Below are 26,460 nucleotides of genomic sequence, written 5' to 3'. Positions count from 1 at the left end.
AGCCTGCAGTGCATATCAGAGGGCAACGTCTGATTAATGAATCCTTCCATGCACATTGACTCACTGAATGTGTTCAATTGCTGACTTTTCCTGGATTGTAGGGTTGATTTCATTAAACCAATTATTTCTGTCCGTTGCTCATATCCGTTAAACCTTGACCAAGTTAGCTGTTGTCTTGTTGATATATAAACCTTTTCACGAACCTGAGAAAAATCTTTTTTCTTATGGAATGTGGGGACGGCATGGGGGAGCTTAATCTTCAAATCTTCCCGTACTGCGAGCAGTCCAGTTTCCAGTATGGCGGCACTCCGCGACCTGTTAATGAAACGGTCTGTATATAGTTGATTGATTGATTGATTGATTGACGGAGAAGTCAGTCGGTCAATAGATACGCAGGCGAGTGAACGAACGAATGCACAAATGAGCGAGGAAACAGATACCTGAATCAGTTGGGCGACTGAGCGGATGCTTGATTTAATGTGCTAACGAGAGCATGCATCAGCGACCGGATGTCTGAATGCTTAACCGAGGGTACATGACAGTGCTTAAGTGGATGAGTGAGTCAGCGGAAGCCTGAATGCTGTGCATGACAACTAATAAATTACTGAGCCTGTTAACAAGCGAGTAAAAGGATGAGTGAGTGAGTGAGTGAGTGAGTGAGTGAGTGAGTGAGTGAGTGAGTGAGTGAGTGAGTGAGTGAGTGAGTGAGTGAGTGAGTGAGTGTATGAATGAGTGACTAAGTGAGTGAGTGACTGAGTGAGTATGAGTGATTGAGTGACTAGATGAATGAGTGAGTGAGTGTATGAATGAGTTAGTGAGTGCATGAATGAGTGACTGAGTGAGTAGTTGAGTGACTGAGTGAGTAGATGAGTGACTAAGTGAGTGAGGGAGTAGATGAGTATGTGAGTTAGTATATGAGTGAGTAAGTGAGTGAGGGAGTAGATGATTGAGTAAGTGAGTGAGGGAGTAGATGATTGAGTATGGAGTGAGAGAGTGAATGTATGAGTGAGTGAGTGGGTGGGTGGATGTGTTAGCGAGTGAGTGTGTCGATAAGTGAGTTACTCAGTGGATGACTGAGCAGATGATTGTGTGAGGGAGCCACATCGCCCTCCCCTCTAATTGGTTACCATCGTCACCCTCTCCCCCGGGGCCGCAGTGAGTGGCGGCCACACGGCTGAGATCCTCCTCCTGGGCAACGTGGAGCACCCGTACAGCCTGGTCGAGTACCGCGGCCTGTCGGTCAGCGAGTGCGGCGAGTCGTGCCTGCGCAACGCCCTGTTCCCGTGCCGCTCGTTCCTGTTCGGTCGCCGCGCCCAGCAGCAGACGTACTGCGGACTCACGCACCAGAACCGCGCAGGCCTGCTGCAGAACCCGGGAAGCTTCGAGCCGTCTCACAGCGTCAACTACTACGAGATCGCGCGAAACCTCGACGGTAAGAAACCTCGTCGCGACGATGGCGGTCCCATACACGCGAAGATCTCTATTTTTCTGGTACTTCGTTTTGTGCGATCCTCCAAAGGTTTAGCGCCAAAATTACTCACTCAAACCAGGTCTTCACTATATTTAGGAAAAAACTGGCATGAGAATAACGTGATGAAACTGATAAAACCACACCGAAGATTGTTCTGTGTGTCGATATCTTGTGTCATTACTCTGTTCTGTGTGTGAACATAGCGTGAGTCTAGCGCAAATTTGATCTTGAATGTAGTTATCAGGACTCACTCATCCAACTGCTTGTCGCAGTTTAAAAATTAAACTGTTTTAATCTAACGCGAGACGTTAAACGTGGACACGCAATTAATGCCCCGATTCAGTGCATATCGAAACAGAACAAACATTTATATTTCGTGCATGATAACGAAACTTTGCTTCATATCGAACTTGCAGATGTGGCTAATATGGTGCTCTTTTCTGTGTGTCCTTGTGAGCTCGCCGACCGACCTACAAAGAACGATCACGAGCATGCCGTTATATTTTAGAAGGTATAGCTCAGATCATGAATAGCAGTTTACCAATATCCCTCAAGGAAAAATTAAACAACAGCTGTATCTTACCGGTACTAACCTATGGGGCAGAAACGTGGAGGCTAGCAAAGAGGGTTCAGGTTAAGTTAAGGACAACACAGCGAGCTATGGAAATAAAAATGATAGGTATAGCGATAAGACACCGGAAGCGGGCGTAGTAGTTGAGGGAACAAACGCGGGTTAATGTCATCCTAGTCAAAATCATGAAGAAGAAATGAGTTTGGGCAGGGCATGTAGTGCGAAGGCAGGATAACCGCTGGTCCTTAAGGGTAACTGAGTGGATTACAAGGGAAGGCAAGCGTAGCAGGGCGCGGCAGAAAGTTAGGTGGGCGGATGAGGTTAAGAAGTTTGCGGGGATACGGTGGCCGCAGCGGTCAAAGTAGAGGGTTAATTGTTTAGGCATTGGAGGGGCGTCTTTCCTGTAGTTGGCGTAGTCAGGCTGATGATGATGATGATGAGAGCTTTAAACAGGTTTGTCCACGAGTTCCGAGCTGCTTTATTTGGTAAAACATTCTTTCGCTCCAGTTGTTTGTTTGTTTTTTCTCTCTCCCAGCGTGCGACGAAGAGGACGTCAAGTTCGAGCTGGTGTCGGGCCGCTACATGACAGACCGGCCTCTACGCAGCTCGCCCGTGTCTTCGGCGCACGAATGCCTGTCGCTGTGCCGAGGGGACGCCAGGTGTCGCTCGGTGTCGTACGACTACCGGCGCCGCCTTTGCCACGCCCACTCAGACACGCTTCGCACGGGCGCCGACTCAAACGTCAAACGGAACCCGCAGATGAACTACTTCGAGAAGGTCTGCATCTCCGGTGAGTCCGTCGGAGAGCGCGAAGGGGTATTGGAGCCACGTCACTGGAATCGTGAGCGGCTGAGTACAAACAGAAAGCGCCCCCTTGTTTTTAGAGGGCACCCTGCGTCAACCACTGAAAGAAGTATGACAATATGAAAACACAAACACGATACCATTAGCGTCCAGCGGGGTCCACTAACACTTTCATTAAAAGGATTTCGCGACTTCGAAGTGAAAGTCAACTTTGTTAGTCTTGGTTGCATTCATGACATAAAGTTGAAACGCTCAACCAGACGAGGACGATGAAAGAGGTGAGAGACAAACGAGCGCCCAAACAACCACTTTGTTGCATTCGTACTCCCTAAATGAAAATTTTACTTCGCTGTTAGCGTTTCAGAGACCTGTGGATGTAATGCTGCTGTCGGCTATTGATATTCATGGCGAAAGATGAATACGATATTTGAGGTCACAGAACGAAGACGCTTTTTGTGTACCTATAACTGCACGTGCACGACGGATACTAACCCATGTAGTAATGTGCAGCCATTTTAAAACCAATTCCTCTTCCGGCAGCGGGATAGCAGGCGGCTTATGACTCAACGTCAGTGTTCGCTGGATCGCAAAATTACAGGACGCATCTCCAGAGCATACCCACTACTTTTAGGAGCCATCCCGCTTAAATTTTGACCCTCTATTTCAAAGACCATGGATATTTCTCAATTTCCTTTCTGCAGCTATGTTCTGCATGCTTTTCTCGTGTATTTCCCTCCAGAAATCTCCTTTGTAACCTAAAGTAAGGTGTCTGCAGTTTTTCCGTCAATTGACCAATCAATTTGCTAATCAATCAATAAGTCAATCAGGCTTTATTTCATATTAGAGATGGGAGGTTCCCATGAAAAAACCCTTGATACAAGGTTGCCGTAGGTCCGCGACCTCTACAGTAGCTTCTTCATGCACAAGCCTCAAAGTAGACAACGCTACATCCTACAGCCCTCAGCATTCAAACCGACGTGTTGATTACAGATTAACAGCTTTTTTTCTTTTACGCTGCATATATGCTCACAAACACTCTTTAAAACTTCAATATTTTCATTATAGAGCTCTCTTTCCCTCTATTTCTGTGTCGCGGAAGCAGTCACATCGTACACGCAGAGCTCCGAAATTGCCCTTTTCAAAAGCGTTCTGCCCCATTTAACTTCCTCATGCACTTACAAGACCACGCCGCCGCCGTGGCTTAGTAGTTAGGGCGCTGGGCTGCTGAACCGAAAGGTGCAGGTTCGATCCGGGCAGCAGAGGTCGTATTTAGATGGACGCTAAATTCTAGAGGCCCGTGTGCTATGCGATGTCAGTGCACGTTAAAGAACCCCAGGTGGTCGAAATTTCCGGAGCCCTTCACTACGGCATCCCTCATAGCCCGAGTCGCTTTGGTACGTTAAACCCCAATAAACCAAGCTTACCCGACCTCTGAGAGTATTCTAAATGCCTGCGAGGAGTTGTTCAACTGCCCAAACGCTTCTTGAACTGACCTTAACTTCGCCTCCCTCTGTCACCGCAGCCGGCAGCGTGTGCGACAAGCACTGGGCCTTCGAGCGCGTTCCGGGCAAGGAGCTGGTGATGGGCGGCGGCTCGGGTGCCTCGTACAAGGTGAGCGTCGAGGCCAACACCCGCGAGGAGTGCCAGGCGGCGTGCCTGGCGCACCGCGACTTCGCCTGCCACTCGGCCGAGTTCAACTACCAGCTCAGCGAGTGCCGGCTGAGCCCTCACTCTCGCTTCACCGCCACCGGCGGCGAGGGCAAGCTGGAGGACTCCAAGTTCGTCGTGGACTACTTCGAGAACAACTGCGTCCGCGGTGAGACCCGTTCTCGTACGGTACCACTGGTGCGCGTTGTGCGAACACTGATTGAAGTTTGTTACGGCTTTAACGAATGCGAGGTTGCAAAAATAATCACCTGTTGAAAACTGCTTGAAACTGCTTGAAAACCGCTTGAAAAACCTTGAAAGCGCATGCACGTCAACACCGCAGGCGAGATCCTTTCCCGCGAGGCGCCAACAGCGCATGCGTGATGGCAGGTTGCGCTCGCAGCTGCCGCTTGCGCCCGTCTACAACACCAACTGTGCATGCGCCGTACCACCTGGCGGTTTGTTTTCGAGGAGTGGCGCACGGGAGAGGGCAGCGGAGGGAGATGCGCAGAACGGTGGTGTGAAGAAGACTAATCAATGCACAGCCTTTGCCAGTAATATACAGCCCACCACAGAGGCTTCTGGAACATGCTGTATGGCTCGTTTTACTTCTACGGCATCCCTGACCTCTCAAAGGTTGAATTCCTCGTCTTCAAACCTCCGGTTCATAGAACTTGCGCAAGTGCTCAAGCAGCCTAACTGCATGACTTGGAAGCAAGCGCTTTCGACTGTCTACTTTCCACAAAGCCTGTACAGAAAAAAGGCGCCGTTGACTGCTGGCGGATCCTGCTGAATAGCGCATTGACTGGCGGCAGGACAGACAGTTCTTGATAACTGGAAACGGAAAGTCCGTCCGTGGGCACTTTCGCCTGTTCTGAAGTTAATATATTGGATTGACTCTTACTGCAAGATAGCGTGTAAAGATTCTCGCTTGCTCACATGACTTGAATTACCTCTTTGAATGGCGAACTTCACCTCTTAGCAAAAGTGACGAAGACGACGATTAAAATGAGCGATTAAGACTTAGAATTCTGCCATTGCACTTTTTTGCGCACTCATGGATGCTTACTGCCGCGTTGGCTCAGTGGTTATGGCGCTCGGCTGCTGACCCAAAAGATCAACAGAATGGAAAGCTGGGCTATTTGTAGGTTGTTAATGATGGAATTTGTGGGCGCGAACAAACAAAACGCAGAGAAGATACCACAGGACAGGCGTCTGTCGTGTGGTATCTTCTCTGTGTTTTGTTTGTTCGCGCCCACAAATTCTATCATGACCCAAAAGACCCGGGTTCGATCCCGGCTGGGACGGTCGCATTGCCTATCTTTCCAAGCACCAAAAACCTTATGACGTCATCGAAATATCCGAAACTTGGCTCAGAAAAGGCGAAAATGTTCTCATTCCTGATTACCTAACGCATTCATATCCACGTGATTCACTTTCGCGTGGTGGTGGCGTAGCGCTTTTTGTTCACAATAGTCGCACCTACTCAGCATTGCCAAACGTTTCTTGCAGCACACCTTATATCGAAGCATTATTTATCAGACTGGAGAACTCTGTTATCGTGGGTGTCGTGTATAGGCCCCCCCAATTCAGCTGTAGCCTTATTTCTTCAAAAACTTGAATCAGTACTTTTCATCCTCATGTCAGAACACAAATACCCGGTTATAATTAGCGGAGACATTAACATAGATACCCGTAACGTACACCATAATGACTATGCGCATCTGCTGAATTCCTTTAATTTTCGGAACTTGATTACCATCCCCACTAGAATAACCAGCACATCTGCAACGGTCATTGATCATATCTTAACAAATATAACTTCGAATATAAGTGCAGGGGTATGCAACCAACGTATTTCTGATCACCTACCTACCTATATAACGGTTCAAAACGTCATTTAACCGAAATCAATAGCCACCAAGGTAATTACGAGAATCGATTACACTTTGCTCAGATCCAAAATTCAGTGTATTGACACTAGTACCATATACCATGAAGACGTTGAAACTGAATTGTCCAATCTTATTCACACTCTTACGTGCGCTACAACAAACAGCAGTACGAAGTTATCTGCTCGCTCGTATAAGCAGCCTATTTCGCCCTGGATGACAAAACAAATTTTAGCAGTGCTACAACAGAAGGATTTCTGGTATCACAAATGGAAACAGCATAAGGATAACAACTATTACTTGGGTCAGTACAAAAAAATGCGCAATACATCTGTTGCAGCTATGCGCACACGGAAAAAGGAATGTTACACACGCCTCATTGAACATAGCGCTGGGAACTCCAAAAAACTGTGGGGAATTGTGAACAGTGTTGTTGGTAAACCGCGCCAACAGACGCTTCCAGCAGTTATTGATCAGAACGTTGTCGACCACTTTAATTCATATTTTACTTCAGTAGGGATTTCTTCAGCCACCTCTCCAAATAACACAGATGTAAACTCTTCGTTACCCAGTCCACTACCAAATACCTTTTTTCTAGACGACATTGAACTTAGCGAAATACATTCTACATTGGCAACTATGGCTAGCAATAAAGCCACTGGATTGGATGGAATAACTGTACGTATGTTAAAAGACAACATTGATATTCTCGGTCCTATATTATGCCACGTTCTAAATCACTCACTGCAAACCGCCAAGTACCCAACGCAGCTAAAAACCGCCCGAGTAGTTCCAATATACAAGGATGGAGACAGTTCAAACCCTTCTAGTTATCGACCTATATCAGTGCTCAGTGCTGTTAATATCCTTTTCGAAAAAATTCTTGCAAATCGAATCAATAGATTTCTAGAAAAATACCATATAATTTGCCCACAGCAACACGGCTTTCGGCAGCATCATTCAACATCAACTGCAGTCCAGTTATTAGCCGAAAAAATAAACTGTGCTTTAAATAACAACGAACTTGTGGCTGTGGTCTTTCTTGACTTAAGAAAGGCTTTCGATACCGTTGACCATTCCATCCTTTTGCACAAGCTAAAACACTACGGCTTTAGAGAACGAATTTTCGAGCTGTTTTCTAGGTACTTCGATCAACGTCATCAGGTAGTCGTACTGAATAATGTATCATCGTCACCACAACGTATACACACGGGCGTACCCCAAGGGTCTGTTTTGGGACCCCTGCTTTTTTCCTTATATGTTTCCGATCTTCCACGTGCACTACATTTCGGAGATATGCTGATGTCCGCCGATGACACCGCTATAATTATTACAGGAAACAACATCGAGGAAATTGAGTCCAAAACGAACTTAGATTTAGCAAGCATCTCTTACTGGTTTTCAGCTAACAAGCTGTCTGTTAATGTTGACAAAACAAAATATACTGTATTTCACTCCCGTAGTAAACAAGTAGATATTAACTGTATGAACATTTCCATTAACAACTCTGTACTGCAACATACACCTTCTTTTAAATATCATGGCGTAATATTTGATAGGCACCTGCACTGGCAAAATCACATATCTGCAGTGGGGGCGAAACTGGCATCCGGGTGCTATCAACTGCTACAGGCACGTGACTTCTTTGACACAAATATTTTACGCATTTTATATTTCTCCTTTATCCATAGTCACCTTTCTTACTGCCTAGATTCTTGGGGATGGACCTACAACAGTTATATCGAGCCAATCCGAAGATTACAGAAACGGTCATTAAGAGTCATAACTCATTCTAAACCGGATCATCCCAGCAAATCATTATTCGAAGACTTACAGATACTATCCTTCGATTCACTACGCCTACTGAAAACAGCTACTACCGTAAACAGCATCGTAAGATACAACCATCCTTTCCATATATCCCTATTTCACACCTCATCACGTCCCACCAGGAATGTAACGCTTGGAAACTTTAATCTGCCACCCACTCACAACGTATATGGAGAACGACAGCTCGCTTTTATTGGTGCAAAAATATGGAATACCCTTCCCCACGAAGTAAAATACGCTCAAAATTTCACTCCTACAGCAAAAAAATTCTTTCGGCACATACATACTAAGAACTAACACTTACTCAACCTGTTGCGCGTATTCGTTTTTATTATTATTATTATTATTATTTCTTTTTTGGACATAGACTATGTTTTTCGTAGTATAGAGTTGTTCCGTGTAATGTTTTTTTTCTTCCCATTTCTGCACTTGTATTCATACACATGTATCTACCCCGCTGTTACAAGTTCTAATTGCATTGTACTGGAGTGTCTGTATGATTGTATTTCATTTTTTGGACCCATGACTAGCCTACGGCTACGGGTCCAGACAGTGTTGGACACATCTTTGTGTATTTTTAAATGTAAATAAAGAATTTGAATTTGAATTTGAATTTCGATGCAGGCGAAATGCTACAGACCCGTGTCCTGTGCGATGTCAGTGCACTTAAAAGAACCCCAGCGTCCCTCGTAGCCTGAGTCGCTTTGGGATGTTAACCCCCATAGACCGAGCTAAACCATGGATGCTAAGAGTCTAACGTGTCACCTTCGGCCTGACTTCCAGCTAATTGTTATGCGTACCAGCATCACCACGTATACACCCGGTGTTGATGTTAACATGGGCCATATTTTAGCCTGAGCCGACCAAAAAAACTTTGTGTCTGGCGTTCATGAGCTTCAGATGCCCTTGCGCCAAAAAAAAAAAAAAATCGATCATCATCATCATCAGCTTCACTACGCAGCTGACTGTGAAAGCTTCACGCCATGCACTAAATACTTCCGAGAGTCTAGACTGATGCTTGATTCTTCGATGCCCGCTTCACTTTGCAGAGGTGCGGGGCTTCTGCAGCACTAAAAAGTACCGAGACCAGGAGCTGGTGCTCGCGGACCTGGTGATCGGCACCATGTCTCAGGACGACTGTCTGCAGCGCTGCCTCAACAGCGTCGACTTCGTGTGCCGCTCGTTCAGCTTCGAGCGGGACACGCAGACCTGCTTCCTCAGCCACCACACCCGAAAGTCGGCGCCCAAGGGAGCCACGCTCCGGCTCCCGGGTACCGACCTCGTCGAACTGGGCGCTTGCTTCGATGGTGAGTTCACCTGGTTCCAAACTATTCAACGTCATGAAATTTGTGCTTAGCGCTGGAGCGCCGAGGTAACGAAAACGTCTTAGAAAAATTATGGCCATCCAGAATTCCGTCACTCGTGGTCGCTACACTAAAGAAATTTTGAAAACAACAGGAGGCTATACGCCGCAGCAGACACAGGACAGCGGGAGCTGACGACGCAGGGCGACGACATCGCCCTTTGTCGTCACCTCCCGCTGTCCTGTGTCTGCTGCGGTGTATAGCCTCCTGATGGCTCACCAACTGGCGTACACGTCTATCCTCCTAATTTAAGGACAAACTGGACGATTCAGTAAAGAAAATTCGATTGTGGCATAAATAAAATCAGCGAATTGTGATAATTTTTCATTTTTTGAGAAGCATGAAACAATGCTCAAATATTCAGATGCACGCAACGTAGCAATAGCGGGATTCAAATCTGTTCAGTACATCACAAGGTCAGAATCGGAAGCTCTCAAGTACGTTCACGTCGTGTTTGGCTTGTTTGGACGACCAGTCAAGCTGTTTCGTTTTCACTCGAGCCGTCGAATTGACTGCTGCTCAGGTGCAGGTTTTTGGGGATCTGAAATTACAGGAGGTTTTTTTTTTTCTCTTTTTCATCACGCGTACAGTTGCTGCACACAAGAAACCATTTGTAGGCGGTCTACACGAAGTTTTGCAGCGCAGGGGTCGATTAACATCATGCTTGAGCAACTCTTCTCTGAGCTAAGATTGGCGCTACGACGCTCGCTTTTGACGCGACAGCAGAAATGATCGCATGACAAACTGCTAGATAACGCATGTGTGATACACATGCAAGTTCCGGTATACATAAACCTTCCTTCATATAAAACACGTACGCATTTTTATTCCACGTACTGGGAGACTCTAAAACCGGCTTCGACTCTCATCGCAGAACGTTCTCAGCTCTGCATTGTACTGAAGCGGAAAGAAGCGAGCACGAACGTGGAACGTCTATAGTGACTCCATGGGCATCAAAAGCATTATTGAACAAAGGGAAGATTTATTATTCACTCGCCATTACAATAGAAGGTGAACACAAACAAGAAAATCCGAGCATGACTATACCAACCGACATCGGAAACTGGATTCCGCTCATGTATGTAGACAAGTAAATAAAAGAGAAAAAACAAAAGAATGCAGACCGTCATCGACGAACTTCGCAGGTCTCCCACACAAGGGTGAGACATGCCGGAACACTCACTATACACGTCACGGTTATCTTGCACTGGGCACGTTGGCGAACACGGCGCACACAGTTGAACCTCCTCGCAATATAAGGGTTGTAAAGAAACTTCAACCTCAGCTTGCCAGTTTTGGGTTCGTGACTGAAAATATTCCATCACCGTTCTCGCGTGCCTTTCTTAACCCTAGCAACAGTGTAATCACCGTGATGGTTGTGCGCCGCTGGAAGGAAATAAACTATACTGAAACTATAACTTCGAAGAGGAGATGCATAACTCGCAGCTATCTTCTCACTTATCCGCTGAAGTTGAGGTACGCCGTTTTATATTTGAGTCGACAACTTTTCGTCGTGAAACAGCGCGCGCAAACTGTTCTTCTCGCCTCGTATTCTGAAGGTCGGTGGTTCGAACCCCGCGGCCGCCGGCCTACTAAGTCTGTCAGTCCAGTGGGAACACGCGAACCGCGCGTTACTGAACTGATAAGTTTTCTTCGGATGTTTTTTGTCTGGTTCTATTTCGAGTGTTGAGCTATCTAGCGCTCACAAATGTACCAATGGCTGCATTATACCGGACAGCCACGTTATAAAGACGAACGCCGCATGCTGTCAACAAAAACATATTGGCAAGAGACCCGGGAACACTATGCATAGTCTTCATTCCGACTCAAGAATTATTAAATATTCTTTTTAGTTTGACTGCTTGAGCATTTCATCAATTTTCTTGCAAGACTCAACGAGAACTCCAAGGGGGTGGTGGTGGTGGTGGTGAAAACATTTATTACGAATGAGCAGGAGGTATGTTTGGATCAGCCCGTAAGGGACCGATCCTTACAAACACTAGGTGGAGGTCCCTAGTATGGGACCCCAGTGGCGGTTGCCGCGCCCGACTAAGGCTTGTTGGGCCTGTAAGTCGTGGCAGCCGAGCAGGGTCGCCTCCCAGTCCTCCCGGGTTGGGTTGGGGATGGGGGGAATAGCGGGGTTGGAGGGGCAGGCCCACACCATGTGATAAGTGTCAGAAGACACTGCACTACAGTGTGGGCAGCTGCCGCTAAAGGAGGGGTCAAAATGTTTTAGCGCTGCCGGGCACAACAATGTATTGGTGAGAAGGCGGAGAAGGAGCCGCTCATCCGCCTTCTTAAGGCCTTTACATGGGCTAGGGTAAAGGCGATGACAATTTTGATAATATGTTGTAATATCTTTGAATGTATAGACCGGATTAAAATCGGGTTCCTGATCGGACCGGGAGAAGAAAACAGCCCGGTGAGAGAGCGCGCGGGCGGCTGCGTCTGCTGCCTCGTTTCCTGCCAACCCCTGATGAGCAGGGGCCCATATGAGGTAACGGTGTGCGGGGTCCGTATCCCGTATGCAATTTTTGGTATATTCGATAGGCTAGGAAGGGAGTCCAGCCTTGTTCGACGTTCCGACAGGCCCCTCGCGAGTCGGTGATTATGTATTTTGAATTGGAATGTGAGGCCGCGAGAGCAATCGCGACCTCTTCTGCTTGTGTTGCACTGCGGGCTCTGAAAGTTAGGCCGTTAACTGTGTTGCTGTTGTCAACTACCGCGGCCGTGTACCATCCCCCGTGGTGAGGGCCGGAGGCGTCCACGTAGTATACACCTGTTTTGTTGCCATAATATCGGGCTAGCGCTTCCGCTCGTGCCAGGCGCCGACCATTATGGTCTTCATGTGACATGTTTGCTGGAAGAGGCCGCACGTGGAGGGCACGTCTCCACAGTTCCGGGATGCGAAACCTGTCTTCCATTTAAGGGGTGTGTTGGATATGGAGTCGAGCAAGAAGGCGGCGACCCGACTCCGTTAGCGACAAGCGCGTGTACTGGTTTGTAAGGTGCGCCTCCCGGAGTTCCCGGAAAGTATTCACCACCCCAAGAGCCATAAGCCGGCTGTTTGAAGTAGTGATGGGGAGGTCAAGGGCACGTTTAACAATTTTGCGAAGGATGACCTCAAGGGCGTCCTCCTCTTGTTTCCGTAGGTGGAGATAAGGAGTCGAATAGAGAATTCGACTGGTTACAAAGGCGTTTGCCAGCCGCAAGGCATCCTTACTTCGTAACCCTCCGCGTTTGTTGGAAACCCGGCGGACCATGCGGCCCACCTGGTCCCCCACCTTACGGAGTTTGGCCAATGTAGTGTCTGGCCGCCTGTGTTTGTGGATGTAGAGTCCGAGTACCCGTATCTCATCACTTTCGCGTATGGGACCACTCTCAAGAGAGAGAGATATTTTAGTTGTGCACTTCTGTGAGGGGCGGAGGTGCACAAATTCCGATTTTTGAGGGGAACATTGAATACCGCAGCGGCGGGCGTAGCGGTCTACTATCGTCGCCGCTGTTTGCAGGCTGGTTTCAATGTCTCCTGTGCTGCCCTGCGTGGCCCACAGAGTGATGTCATCGGCGTACAGGGCGTGCTGCACGCCGGCGACACCACTCAGCTAGGCCGGCAGGTGCATCATGGCCAGATTGAAGAGCAGCGGGGAAAGTACCGCGCCTTGAGGTGTTCCCCGCGTGCCGAGTAGGTAAGGGCCATGGTCTCTATCTTGAATTCGAATGTAGGAATGACGATCTATTAAAAATTGGCTTATGTATTGGAATGTATTGAGGCCACAGTCGGTGTGACTTAGGTTAGTGAGTATGATCTCATGTGTTACATTGTCAAATGCCCCTTTAAGATCCAAGGCGAGTACTACCCGGTCATTATGGGGGCATTCGAGGGGGTCAAGGACTTCCCGATTGAGTTGCAGGAGGACATCCTGTGCGGATCTGTGTGGGCGGAATCCGAACATGGTGCTCGCAAAGACTTGTTTGTTTTCAAGATATGTAGATAACCGATCCCGCACCATCGTCTCCATTAGTTTGCCCACACATGAGGTGAGAGAGATGGGGCGGAGGTTATCTGCGTCAATTGGTTTGCCAGCTTTAGGAATAAAAGTGACCAAAGCCGTTTTCCATTCGATTGGCAGGGTGGTGTCCCCGCGCCAAATCGCATTGACGTATTCCAGGAGGGACTGGTATGCCAAGTCGGGCAGGTTCGTCAAAAGCTTGACGGTGACCTTATCCCGTCCTGGCGCAGTGCCCCGTTTCATTTTGGCGAGAGCCGCCCGCAGATCATGGAGCTGGAAAGGTTGATCCAGCTCCGTGTTCTCTCTGCCTGCATAAGAGTACGCAGATCCACGGGGGTCTTGGGCTGTACACAGATACTGGTCCCGAAGTTTCTGTGCCAGTTGAGTCGTGTTGCCAGAAAAAGCGTGCAGGGCTCGGTGCAAATGTTTTTGTGTTTCGGTTCGTGTTTGTGTTGGGTCGATTAGGGCTCGAAAGAGACGCCACGTGTTTCGGCTGGACATTTGTCGCGCGGCCGTGTTGCATCTATCTACCCAGTTGGAGTCGGCATGTCGCCCTGAACTCAACTTTAATAAGCAGTGTTCAAATATCTGAAGTTCCCACATTGGAACTGTACGAAAAAGAAGATGGTTTTCTCAGATTACGCTATGAAGAAACAAGAATAACTGGTGCATTACAACGTGTCGCACATAGAGCTTGAAAATTGCAGGCTTTAAATTTTTGTTTGCATGAGGACAGCTGCAATATTTCGCTTTAAGGAAAAAAAGTGACGCCCAGTTTTCTTTCTTGCTTGGTTGTGAGCAAGTAAACTTAATTTTCTTCCCTTCGAAAGCTGAAAGTCACGGCTGTCCAATTTTCGAAATGAACCGCGAAGTGCGCGGAAGACAAGTTTGGGCTGCCCCGCTTTTGTCGGCGAATTTCCTCTCGGTATTTATATCCTATTCACGTCGTTCCCGCTATTTGTTTTATGAGAGGGCGGCCCTCATTTTTCTTGAGAATGGCGCGTGTCCGATTGCATTCGCAGTGAAAAGGGGACTGCAATTAACTGAATGGAGTTTGCCTCGAGATGCAATTCTTGCTCTTCTCATGTTATTGAAGAAACGAGAGGACGTCCGACGAAAGGGATTACGGGTTTCGTGAAAAATGGTAAAGGAGTGCGGAGAGGTCATTGCCCTCGAACTGGCGGGCCAAAAACAAAAAAAAATATACTTCGACTCGAGTTGAAGATTTCCGCGCGGTTATTTTCTCCATTTGGGAAATTACAGCTTGGGGAAGTGCTCTTGTATGGTACAGAAAGCTGCTCTTACGACAGGCACTAGGAAGTGTCTAGGGATTCATTTAAGTTGATTTACTGCTGATTTTCTGACTGGAGAACCTAAAGTATTAAGGATACATCTTTGTACGAAATTTCGAAGGATGTTATTAGTGAGCAATTTTTGGATTTTCAGTGGAGCAGTCAAAGAAGTTGGAGGGCTTGGGCTGACGCGAAATTTGAAATTGAGAGTGCGACTCCTATCCTATCCGTCACCCCATGGACAAGGGAGACAAAGCGACACATGTCTTTTTTGGTGGGGATTAAAGCTACCTACCATTTAGGTATGCTTCCTTTGAAAACAACTATTGCGTCATTGGTTCGCAGTGAGTAGACAAGAGCCGGTGGCAGGCGTTGGGAATAACGCGGTCTAGTTGCTTGATAGTTGTGCTTTTTCGGTACTCTGCGCTCTCTGAAACAAAAATGTAAGCAACGAAACGTTCAGTAATTGCACTCGGTCAAGATTATTCGCGCTTAATAATTGGCTTATGGATTAATACATCAATCTCGGTATTGCGGTTGATGATTGGATCGCGCGGCAAATCACTCAGCTTGTTGTTCACTGGGAAATTCTCTCGTTCATCCAAGTAATCGATCTGTCACAGCATGGAGGACTCTGAAGTATAGTCAACCGTATTATCAGCCCTAGGTCAGCCGATTAATCTATCAAGTTGTGCCTGACAATAAAAGCCTGATCCCGCACAGCAGGCTAAACTGTGCATGAAAGCGAGACTAGATAGGACACAGTTCTTTTCGGGGATTTTTTGCGTACTATTCTCTGACTTTCACCCAATGATCATTTATCCGACTTTCCCATCTCCTCTGTTGGCCCTATAACCAACTGAACTCTCCTGAAGCCAGCTAGACATCCATTCTTACGCCCTATCTCACATTATATTTTGCGTGGTTTCTTTTACTTCTTTATTACTACAACGTTTAAATTCTTACATCAATTGCTAGCCAAACATTATTACCTTTGACCCGCCTCACCGCCCTCGCCGGAAAAAGCCGATAAAGTAGCCACGACACTCGTCTCTACAGAACCTTCCTCCCGTAACTACCCGTGTTCTTAGGCAAACGTACCTCACAACGTCCCAAACTTTTGCGGTTTCATTCCCCCTTGGATTCTTTTCCGCACCCATTTGCCTTTTTTATCCCTTATTACTCATTCTGTATTCCGGCAAATTACCTGTTACCCGTTCGAAACCCCTGACGTCGCTCCAAAGTTGAAGTCGCTTTATATTCCTCGAAATAAGGTTTCGTAATGCCTCAGCTTTTTTTCATCTTCCTTTAGAAAAGAACAAACGACTCTTGCGATTTCTTAAAGCTCTTACGCTGCGCTTCTCGAGTGATACAGCGCATTCGTGCTTTCTCAGACCTGTGGTACATCCAAAACTTGCTGCCTGTAATTTTCTGCGACCTTCCCAGCGCTTCGCCATACACTGAGCACAAGCCTGTCTGAAGAGGCTCTTTACGAGTGTCGCAAGTTCGCACAGCAAAAGCACCATCAGCGAAGCAAACTTCGGCGATTAGTCGAAAGTACCCGGTACGGCTGAGCTGAGAGAAGAGAACGACAGGAAGGAAAAGAACTTCGCGCTAAGAAGCGCGCGGGAAATCTAAAAATGATGATGTGACATTTCGCGCGCTTTACAACGAACCAACGATCCAGAGAGAATGGCGCCTGTCGGGCCCCGTCTTAAGCGCCCTCGCAACAAAAGCAAGAGGGAACTTGCGCCAGCACCGCGAGACCCTCACTGAAATTGTCTCTTGATACGGGGCGAAGGGGTCCGGAGGAGACGGCTGTTCCATCATGCCGAGATTTATACCGGCATCGAAAACAGTTGCGAACAAAAGAGGGGAAAAGGAAAAGGTGGAAAAGGAACTCGCCCTCTGTGTCACTTCTTTCTTTCAATCTTCCTCAATAGTTTCGGCTTTTCTGTTTTTCTCTTTCTTTTGCAACGCTGGAGAGAGAGCAGGCCATGAAGCTTTGGCGGCCCCGCAGCTCTGATAGTCTCAGATGGTGGCAAGAAAGGGAAAAGAAACTAAGGTTGCTTGGAGCGCCATAGGAAAGAGGGCTTTGATGGACGCCTCCGCGGGAAAACGAGGCGGAAAATGCAGGTACGGAGTCGAACGAGCGCATTCCGCTCGAAGCCAAGAATTATGACAGGGAAGGAACGACACCTCGTCCCTCCTGCTTAACGGTTTGGAAGGGTTCCCTTCCTATGACTCTGCGCTCACGTGTGCGTGGTTCACTGGCTTCCTTCGACGTATTTCGCCCCTTTTGCGACCGGTACTTCTTTTGCGATCGCTTCTTTTCTCGATCGTTGCGTTGCTGTCGCCCCTTATGTGCAAGCAGATCCTTGTTTGAACTGTCAGCAAAAGAAAGATCCCGCGCAAGGTGCCACGTCCTTTATTATTTCTCCTTTTTAAGGCGGAAGCCTTTAATGCCTCATCGTTGTAAGCAGGAGCTGTCGACAAGAAATGTCACGCTTTTCAGTTGGTCGAAACGGTCGTAACGTCACGGGGCCAATTGTACTCTGGCTACTAACCATGCAACCGATTAAAGGGATCGTATAGTGATGCTCCAAGTAAGTTTGAGTTTAGTTAATTGCTTACTTCACCAATTAGTCCAATTAACCTTTCTAGTCAGACCAGATAAATAAATAAAACCGAGTAAGAAATTGGCCGAGTTTGGGAATCGAACCCCGGTCTCCGGTGTGCGAGTCGAGCACGCTACCACTCGGCCATGCCAGCTCGATGATTTGGAATGAACAAAGGTGCGTCTAGTGAATACGGTGTCTTCGTTCACTCCCATCTTCCTCCCTTCCGGTTACGGCGAGTTTCAGGAGTGCACCGAGATATGCGAGACAGATACATTTCCTTTCCCCAAAAAACAATTTACTGACGAGCAAGGCGTATTTGTCCGCGTTTCAGATTGGTCCAAATTGTCGTGATGTCACCACGCGCGAATTTTGACGGGTGTCCACCGAAATATGTGAGACAGTTACTGCGCAACTTTCTTTAGTCAAATACAATTTTCGACTAGTGTCTACTGAGATATGCGAGACAGTTAATGCGTAATTTCCTTTCCTCAAATACAATTTTCATTTTCTTCACTACGGCCCCTCTTTCTTCTTTCACTCCACTTCCTCCCTTCCTGTACAGTGTGGCTCAGGTGTCACCGAGACGACAGAGAATTACTGCGCCATTTACTTTCCTTAAAAAGCGTTGCGTTCAAAGGGCAAGGCGTCGCGCCGAACGGGTGGTGGCGTTCAATGGACTCAGTGGCAGCGCTACAACACGCTTTCGCGTTCCACTCCTAAAGGCGAAGCTTAAGCGTCATTAATTGGCAGTTAATTAATGCACCAACAAAATGTGAAGTGAACAATCGCGTAGCAGAATGCAGCACTCAGGCTTTCGCCTTTCAGCACTTTAGCCGCTAAAGTTCCTCGTAATTTTCTAATTCATCACATATTATATATGTCTACTTTATGTTTTCTTATACATCCTCTATTGCTAACATCAATGTGCCATAGATCTCTAGGCTAATCTTTTATTTATACAAGTTTCCGATGAATAATTTCAGCTTTTGTGGCGGCAGGGGCTTATGATATTTAGCTTTTAATGCTAAGCTCAATTTAATTATCATATAATGCTCATTAATGCTCATTGTGCAAAAACCCATCAGAAGCCTGTGGCTGAAACGGGGCACGCAAATTACCTCATCGGTTGAGGTGTCCACTGACCCAAGGAGCCAGTTATACGCCTGTCTTTTCCTCCAAATCAACGGAGTCTAAACGTTCAGTTGGCTTTGAGATAGGAAAGGTGCATAACTTCATCAATTTGTAGGTGGGCGTCACCGCCTACTCAAAGCGTGGTTGAGCTGTCCACTGACCCAGTGAGCCAGTTACACTTGCTCTCGCATTTACACATCAGAACAATTGCTTAGGCGCCCCCATAATTGTTTTTTTTCTGTTGCATACACTCTGGTGCTCTAATCAACCAAATAATTTATTACTGATAAATTAGAGCCTTCGTTTTTGAACTTAGATTTTTATTCTTGCTCTGGAAATCAAAAACTGTGCCGGCTGTGTTTTCTTGATAGCATGAGGCGCTATTTTTTAATGACCGGGCCCACTACAATCACACTCTGCTTCATTTTACTGATAAATTAATTTACATCGCTTGATCTCATGCCACTTTAGTTAAACATCCCAGATGCATTTCCAGGTTTAATTAGTATTAATTTCTTTCTCGATGACGCAACTAGTCGTCGAGGGTATATCATGAAAGCGAAACGTGCCTTCGCTCTTCGTTCGTTTTACATAACCACCTTTAACCCTCAGTGTTAAGCGATTCTCATTGAATGGTCACATGCAGTCACCGCAATCCGGTCCAAGTTTGCACGAAAAGCAATTAATTAGTCCGTGTGAAGCGGGCAAATAGTAAAAATAATCATAAAATTGGTGGGGTAAATTTTTGAGAAAGGAAAACTGGCCTTCCTTCATTAAGGAGGATAAATTAAGTTTCTTAACATTCAATTATCAACTCGCCCCTCAACGCTGTCGGAATGTGTTTAAAGATGATGGAACAATGCGGCCGGCCTGTCGCCTAGAGCGCTCAAGAAAGGACCTTCCGACCGTCGAGTTGAAAGCCCTTTCGAGGGCCACCGGTCCTCATTTTGTCGCGGAAAATGGTCCCTCGTTCCTTTTGTCTCAAGAGCACCACCGACCGAAATAAGCGGCGAAGCAACGGAAGCACTCGTCGATCCATTGTTAGGAAATCTTCAACTGCGTTTCCTATTGTAGTCGGGCACGAGAACGTTGTTTTTTTATTTTTATTTTTCCTTTCCCGCTCATTCGTAACAAAAGATATTCGAAGTGGACAGATATGAATGCCCTTTGAACGGAAGCATACTCCATTTCGTTGCCCGATTGAGAAATAATAAAGCTGCTTCTTTCTTCCCGCTCTCCGACATGTGCGTTCATGCACACGTTATTATTAATAGTTAATCTTTTTTATTTAAAGGCGTAGTGCTAGGGGAGCCTGAAACATTTGCTTTTTGCTCTTTCCAATGCTGCATTTCTTTCTTTCTTTGGTCTGAAGGGCTCTCTCGAGCATTGTTGCAATGCAGTGCGACAGTATTATACTTGGTAAATTAACTTGAAAGACATTAAAATATGAAACTGCTCAGCGTTGGATACATCGAAACAGAGAGCACAAGAGAATGCCTTCAAGGCACAAAGGCGATGGACAAAGGATTCCAATGCTTTCACGTGTGCGGCTTTTTATATTTTTTTATGTTATATTTATTTGCGCTTCCGAACGATTTCGGTACGAACTGGTTTTAAAAAGCGCTTTCTTTTCTGAATTGTTGTGGAAATTAAAAGAAAGCTACAGTTAATGAAACTGGCATTCTAAATGAATAACACTGACTGATCGATATTGATCGTCATTTGTTCAGTATGTTCCAATGGTTCACGAGTTCATTCGATGAATTATGATTTGTCCCAGCGATGAATTTATCAAAAAATGACTTTGAGCCGGTTCAGGCTAAGAAGTATTCAGCTCTGAAAAGAGGACCGCGTGCTCGTTTAGTTTCAGTTTAGCTTCTGTTGATAAATGTTTAGTAATAGCTAACAAAATATTTCTTTGTTTGCTACAGAGTTATTAAAACAGACCAATAATGTAAATTATGGCACGTCAGATAATTAAACTGTAGTCAGAAATATGTTTTAACGTAGTATATGCGTCAATATGCCTGGAAAAATATCCCGACTTCAAAAGCGGTGCTCTATAGCTATTATAGGCTTTTATTTCACAAAATTTGCGTTTAATAAAGCGATCTATTACGAAATTCTTGTAATTGGGCTTGATTAAACTCCATTTTTATGGTAGCTGTGCTGCTTACACTGTCACGGGCGCAGGTATCGAAGACAGATAGGAACGGTTAAGCGATAAAATAATATGTATATTTACCCAGTTCATCAAAGCCAGAGTTGACCTCGTCATAGAGCTAAGTGAGGTATGTGGTCCCTTAGCTTGCGGAGCGCTGATAATGGCCACTGTATCACAGAAGCTCGTGTTAAACGTTTGTTACGTACAGTCGTGAGAAATATTAGAGGGAACAAACTGTGATCATTCAGTTATTGATTACTCCGTAATTATATGCGTGACAGGCGTAGTTTTCTCTTGTTTTCTAACTAGTTTTCCTGTTTGCTTATATTGTCCATAAGTCATTGCTAAATTTAGTATATAAATAACTATAAAACTCGCAATTTTGTGCAAATAGATTCGAATGTTGTGAAAATAGTTTGTTCCGTCTCATATTTCTCACGAATGTACGTGTACGTCCCCCTATAGCTCAACAATCGGCCTTCAGCCGCTACTTTCCCACCATACCCCTAAGAACGCGTATGGCAAGCCACAACGTTTTTATCATTGCAGCATTCGCGACCGAACATTTTCTCTCAAACCTCTCAATAATTTCAGTGCTGGTATTCGTCTCCCAGGAGCGCTGACGGTTTTTTTTTTATTATTTCTTCCCCAATATTGTCGTTTTCATGCGTGGCGAAATCAGCGAATTTAAGTTACTTTACCTTGTTCTCATAAGTTTCATTTACGCTTGTTAACTGCGCTGTTTTGTTTTTGTGTGTGTGTTTCCTTTTGCGGCACACCTCTGAATGCTCCCCCAATCGGTCATACGGTTGAAGTTGAAGTTGAAAATTTATTAAGGAATCCAAACGAATTTAAAAGCGTATAGAGCGAGAGATCCCATCGTACTATACCGCGGACGAAAGCCGCTACTGAAATCTGTGTCTGACGGTCTCTGCTAAGTGCGGAAAGCTAGGTGGTGCAGTCTTAAGTATCGATGCCCTGATGCCCGAGTCGTACGAGGCATTCACTGCAAGGTCTATGCACCGGCATTGAGCAGACAAGGGAAGGGAAAAAGAGTGGCTCATTAAGACATGCATGACGGAGGTCAACACTCACCGCACCTAGGAGCACAGGGGATTGTTTTTATCAATTTTGTGGTGTGGGTCATTTGATCATTAATAGTGTAATTAATTGGTAATGAGTTTGAAAGCAGGTGAAAAATAACCACATGCTGCCGGTGGGATCCGAACCCACGCCATCCGAATTGCGCGTCCGGTGCTCTTCCAACGGACATACGGGGACGGCTGTCGAATCTACTGCTTTCAAGAGTGTTTATGTGTAGTGTAAGCGATCATTGAGAGTGTTCACCAGCGCCACCCTCGTCCATAGCGGTGGACATGGTACCTCCTCTATTACCGCGAGCACCACGTAAGAACGTGGTCGAACGGTGAGGGCGGAAGCTGTGCGAGAACCCTCTTATGCTGCCTATGGTACGAAGACTGCCAGAAGGGAGACCTTGTGGTTTTTAATGAGTTATCAGTGAATTATACTATTAAGCTCGTATTGATCAACACCGAAAAATTAAAAGAGAAACATCCCCTATGCTTCTCCCCCTCTCCTCTCCTATCATCCCTATGCCGTCATGCACCGGCATGTTATCTCAAATTTCTCTTTCAATTTTGATTTGGAAAATAAAAATGCGATAAAAAGATAAAGAAAATTATTTTATTTCCGTTTTGAGAGAGAGATTATATTCATTTTTCAATCTTAGTACGGGTCGCCGTCTTAAGTGAGAGAGACGAAGCCCATATCTTCCATCGCGTGGGCGATATAGAGCGCGACAGGAGGTGGGGCTCAACCCTTCCAAGTATAGGGTACCTGGGTCAGGAGGAATCTGTGTAGGTAGTGCGATGAGTGTGTGGCGCGTGGGCAGGTCCAATATGTGTGTGTTGTCAGCGTAGGCGCCACATATCTGACAAGCAGGGGTAAAAGGGGTCAAATGTAGAAGGTTCGCTACGTTCGCTTACAGTGAGCAAAGCACGAATGAAAACTTTTTTTTAAGCTTTCTAAAACTGGTTTGAGTCCACATGTTTTTACGTTGCTGGTAACGGTTGGCACAAATTAAGTACTTCTCTAAGTGCAAGGAGGGCTGGAGCTAATTGAGGGATAAAGATATCGTATTCCTTGAGGTGTTTGCTATTTCAAATAGGCATACTTGCGATAGGGAAAATAATCGACCACTGTTGAAGCAATTACTGATCTATATCTCTTACCTGCTAGACGAGAGATGCATGCCGATTAGCGGATTGCGTCGAAGACTCAACCCGTGGAGGAGTGTGAAACAAGACACATTAAAATGCGCAATCAGGTTTAAGGCTTAGCTCAGAGCTCCTGCAAGACCTACGAGCGCAAATTGACACGCACGTAAAAGCAAAATTCCGAAGGAAGCAGAAAACACTAAAGAAAGAAAATGGAGAGTGAACAGTGTGCTTGTATGCTCATAGCTCTTGTCTGCCCTAGTTCCCATCTGTTTGAGTCAATTTATGACGTGTTTACTGTTTGCGGTGAATTTCGCTTCAGTCTTTCTTTTTTTTCACAACTCATCCTCATGCACCTTGTTTTGTTTTGTTTCTTTTGTACGCGCACTCTTTCTATTTCACAGCGAGCATCAATTAAAAGTTTATCGCGTCTTCGTTCCGCATTGATTTGAAGAGCAGAAAGTTCTTCTCTTTAAAAGAAACCTACGACCTTTTTTTTTTCTCATATATTTTACTGGAACAATCAACCAGAAAGAGGACATGCTAATTCGTTTTCTGATACCGGCACATTGTCCTTAGCCTCTTTTGAAAGTTTCGTTGGTATTGAATCCTGCTTTCATGTTTCGCTCTCCCAGCAAACTTACCATTCCGTCTCATTGCTAACAAAGGGCGAGGGGCTGTAATTTTCTATCGGCTTCCAAAGCGAGTTGTTCTTTTGTGAACGAAACTTTTGTCCCGCCTTCTTTTACCTTCCATTGTCTCACAGCAACTGCTATCTTCTTTTGCTCAGTTGCTTGAGTTTTTTTTTGCAGATTTTTTTCTCCAACTTCTGTTACCGAAAAGAGCCGCATTACAGGGTATTTTCCCTCCAAGTGCTTTTGCTCCTGTAGGTACGCGTCGCCAAGTCGTTTACATTTGGACTCAAGCATACCGGCTAAAAATTTTTCCGCGGTGTTCCTTTCCGCGCAAATTGGTTTCTCGTTCACGCTTTAAGCTGTGCTCGCTGCTTAGGGGCACAGTGTTTTTACAAGCGCTTTCTTCCTTTCTTTCCAGCTCCTCAGCCTCACGTTCTACTGCGGGTAATCATGGGTGCCTTCGGGTGCCAAGGGCCCCGTGAGGGGCGCGCTTTTATGCGAATTATACGATAGGGCGACTGCAGCGTTCGAACACTTCGGAGGAATGCGAGCAAGCTCGGGCGAAATGGAAGCTGTTTGGAGGGCCACCTCTGTTCGAATACATTAGAGGACTCGTACGCGCTTGCCCTGCTCGGGCCCTTTGTGTACACCGTAGAGTCCCCCTTAGCCTTCTCGATTAGAGTGCGAATATTTGCCAATGCGTGTCAGAGGGAAGTGGAATTTGCATTTCGCCTGTTTCTCCGTCGAAGTAACGCAGTTTAATGGATTCGTCAGTTCGGAGACAGAGAGAGAGAGAGAAAAAAAAAAGACAGCAGACGACAGGATGTGCCTGCGAAGTGTGCCGGTAATTTCCATCTACCGTACGGAGTCGCGCCTGCAGGGAAGTTTGCAGCGCTTGGTGACCTAGCAAACATTTTAAGTGCGAACGAAAGTTGTACTACAAATGGAGGTTGTACTGCGCTAGAGCTTGCAAGAAGAACTCAGTGGACTTTCGTATTCCAGATCGCGGTCAAAGGTGGCGAGAATGTTCAGTTTTTACGGGCTGCTTCTGTGTTCCATGAACATTTGCTGCGGACTGTATCTAATTGCTTAGATTGCTCAGATTTCTTACATTACATTAGATTCTAACATTATTAGATCAGATTCGGTGCTAACATTAGATTCTCATTCGTGCTCAATCGGTTGTTCACTGTACTGTCGGTGTTTCTCAGATATCCAATCTGTGTTGTCGGCAGGTGTGTGTCTTGAGACACAGTGTCGTCTGCAGGTGTTTGTATCGAGACACAGCACATGTGATCAAAAAATCTCGAGGACCATGCCAGCACAACAGCTCCTGTACTGTGTGTTATGTTCACAGATGCATGATGTAAATGACATCACTGCGGCGAAGAGCATTTCCTTAAGTCTCTGAAGGGTCGCTCTTACTTTAGAACCGGAGTCCTAATAAGCGCAAAAGGATTGAACGTTCCATTACTTAGGTTTCTGGTTAGGTAATCAAATTTTTCCTGTTATGCATCGCAATTCTGGGCGCTCTACATGACAACACACCCGATGTCCATCTTGGTTGGTGCCTAACCACAACATGTCATCAGTCAGATAGTAAAAGTAGATATTTTAATCGCTGCGTCACTAAAGTGTTTCAAGAACGTCTCTCGATCAGAGCACAAATGTTTCCCAGTTTCCGAAACTACCTCCGCTTGAGAAGGATCGCCTTCTCAGTGTTCGTGGGTGAGTCTTTGCCAAGGACATTTCCTCACTCAGCTCCCTGCTTCTTTGCTCCCTTTGTTAGTGTAACAATAACGCTGTTATAAGAAAGTCAGCTCTTTAAAATGAAGCCGCTTTGTTTGGGGCCGTACACGTATTGTTCTCGCTCCGACGTGCGGCGACTAGCTAAGCCTACTCAGCGAGTAATGCGAACCAGTGAGCGCGGTTAGTAAACAATGCATACTCATGCGTAACGTGTGGCCTAATTAGATTGCAACGCAAATGCATCACACACGTTTGGTGTGCACGTAAACGATGTCTATTTCTTCGCATCGCCCACCCATCTGCAATCAAGAGAAATTCAATGTTCTATTTTATTTCCTCTGAATCTTACTGAGGCGTTAACGCTAAGTATGCTCAGCAGGGTACTGCGCAAAATACGATCTTCACCAGTTGTCGATGTGTTCGCATTCATTCACGTGAAATGCTGCTTGCTAAGCTCGAGGCTTGAGAGACTTCGTAAAGCATACATGACTGGCAACAGGCCTACGAGATCACGACGCGAGAAGAGTTAGTTCATCACCAAGACCTGAGGCGTAGATGTCACTGTCAGAAACTACAAAAAAAAAACAGAAAACGGAAAAGCGAGCATCTGGCTTCGAAGCGAATTTCTGCAAGCCATATATAGATATTACGACACAACGTTTCAAAAGAAATACTATCTTTTTCACTTTTCGCACCGGCAAAGACTTCGACAGCTGTTTGGTCCCCAATCCTGGGCGCCATTCGTATTGGTAGCAGGCAGTGGTAGTGATGTACAGCCTCCCGCGATGGAAAATCTATCCGTGAGGGGCCGAAATACACCTTGACCCCATTTTTTCGTTGAGGGACCCTTTGCCAGGTATTTCACCCCTGATAAGCCAAGCAACAGGTCTGTCCAAATCTTGTGCCCATTAGAAAACCAGTGGTTATCCGGTGGCGAAAATGATCATTTTCGTGCGGACACGCTCTGCCGACAGGTCTTGTGCACACCACTCATAAGATAAGAAATGATTTCGCATTAAAAATCTGTCGTTCTCACAGG

The 26,460-nt window shown here is 46.1% G+C and overlaps 1 protein-coding gene across 1 annotated transcript in view; it reads left to right on the top strand.

Annotated features, from left to right (window-relative positions):
• The first annotated feature begins 535 nt into the window (after positions 1–535).
• The window catches only part of LOC149365964 (uncharacterized), a 65,181-nt gene continuing 39,256 nt past the window's right edge, over positions 536–26,460 (top strand). The window contains exons 1-5 of the mRNA XM_089569507.1: positions 536–557; positions 1,157–1,432; positions 2,578–2,832; positions 4,369–4,662; positions 9,265–9,522. Coding sequence (XP_089425633.1) covers positions 536–557; positions 1,157–1,432; positions 2,578–2,832; positions 4,369–4,662; positions 9,265–9,522 — 1,105 coding nt within the window. The remainder of the gene's footprint in view (positions 558–1,156; positions 1,433–2,577; positions 2,833–4,368; positions 4,663–9,264; positions 9,523–26,460) is intronic.

Source organism: Amblyomma mixtum, chromosome 1 (assembly GCF_055824585.1).
Source record: "Amblyomma mixtum isolate Tamu chromosome 1, ASM5582458v1, whole genome shotgun sequence".
Classification (NCBI taxonomy): domain Eukaryota; kingdom Metazoa; phylum Arthropoda; class Arachnida; order Ixodida; family Ixodidae; genus Amblyomma; species Amblyomma mixtum.
This window is presented reverse-complemented; position numbering and strand designations above follow the sequence as displayed.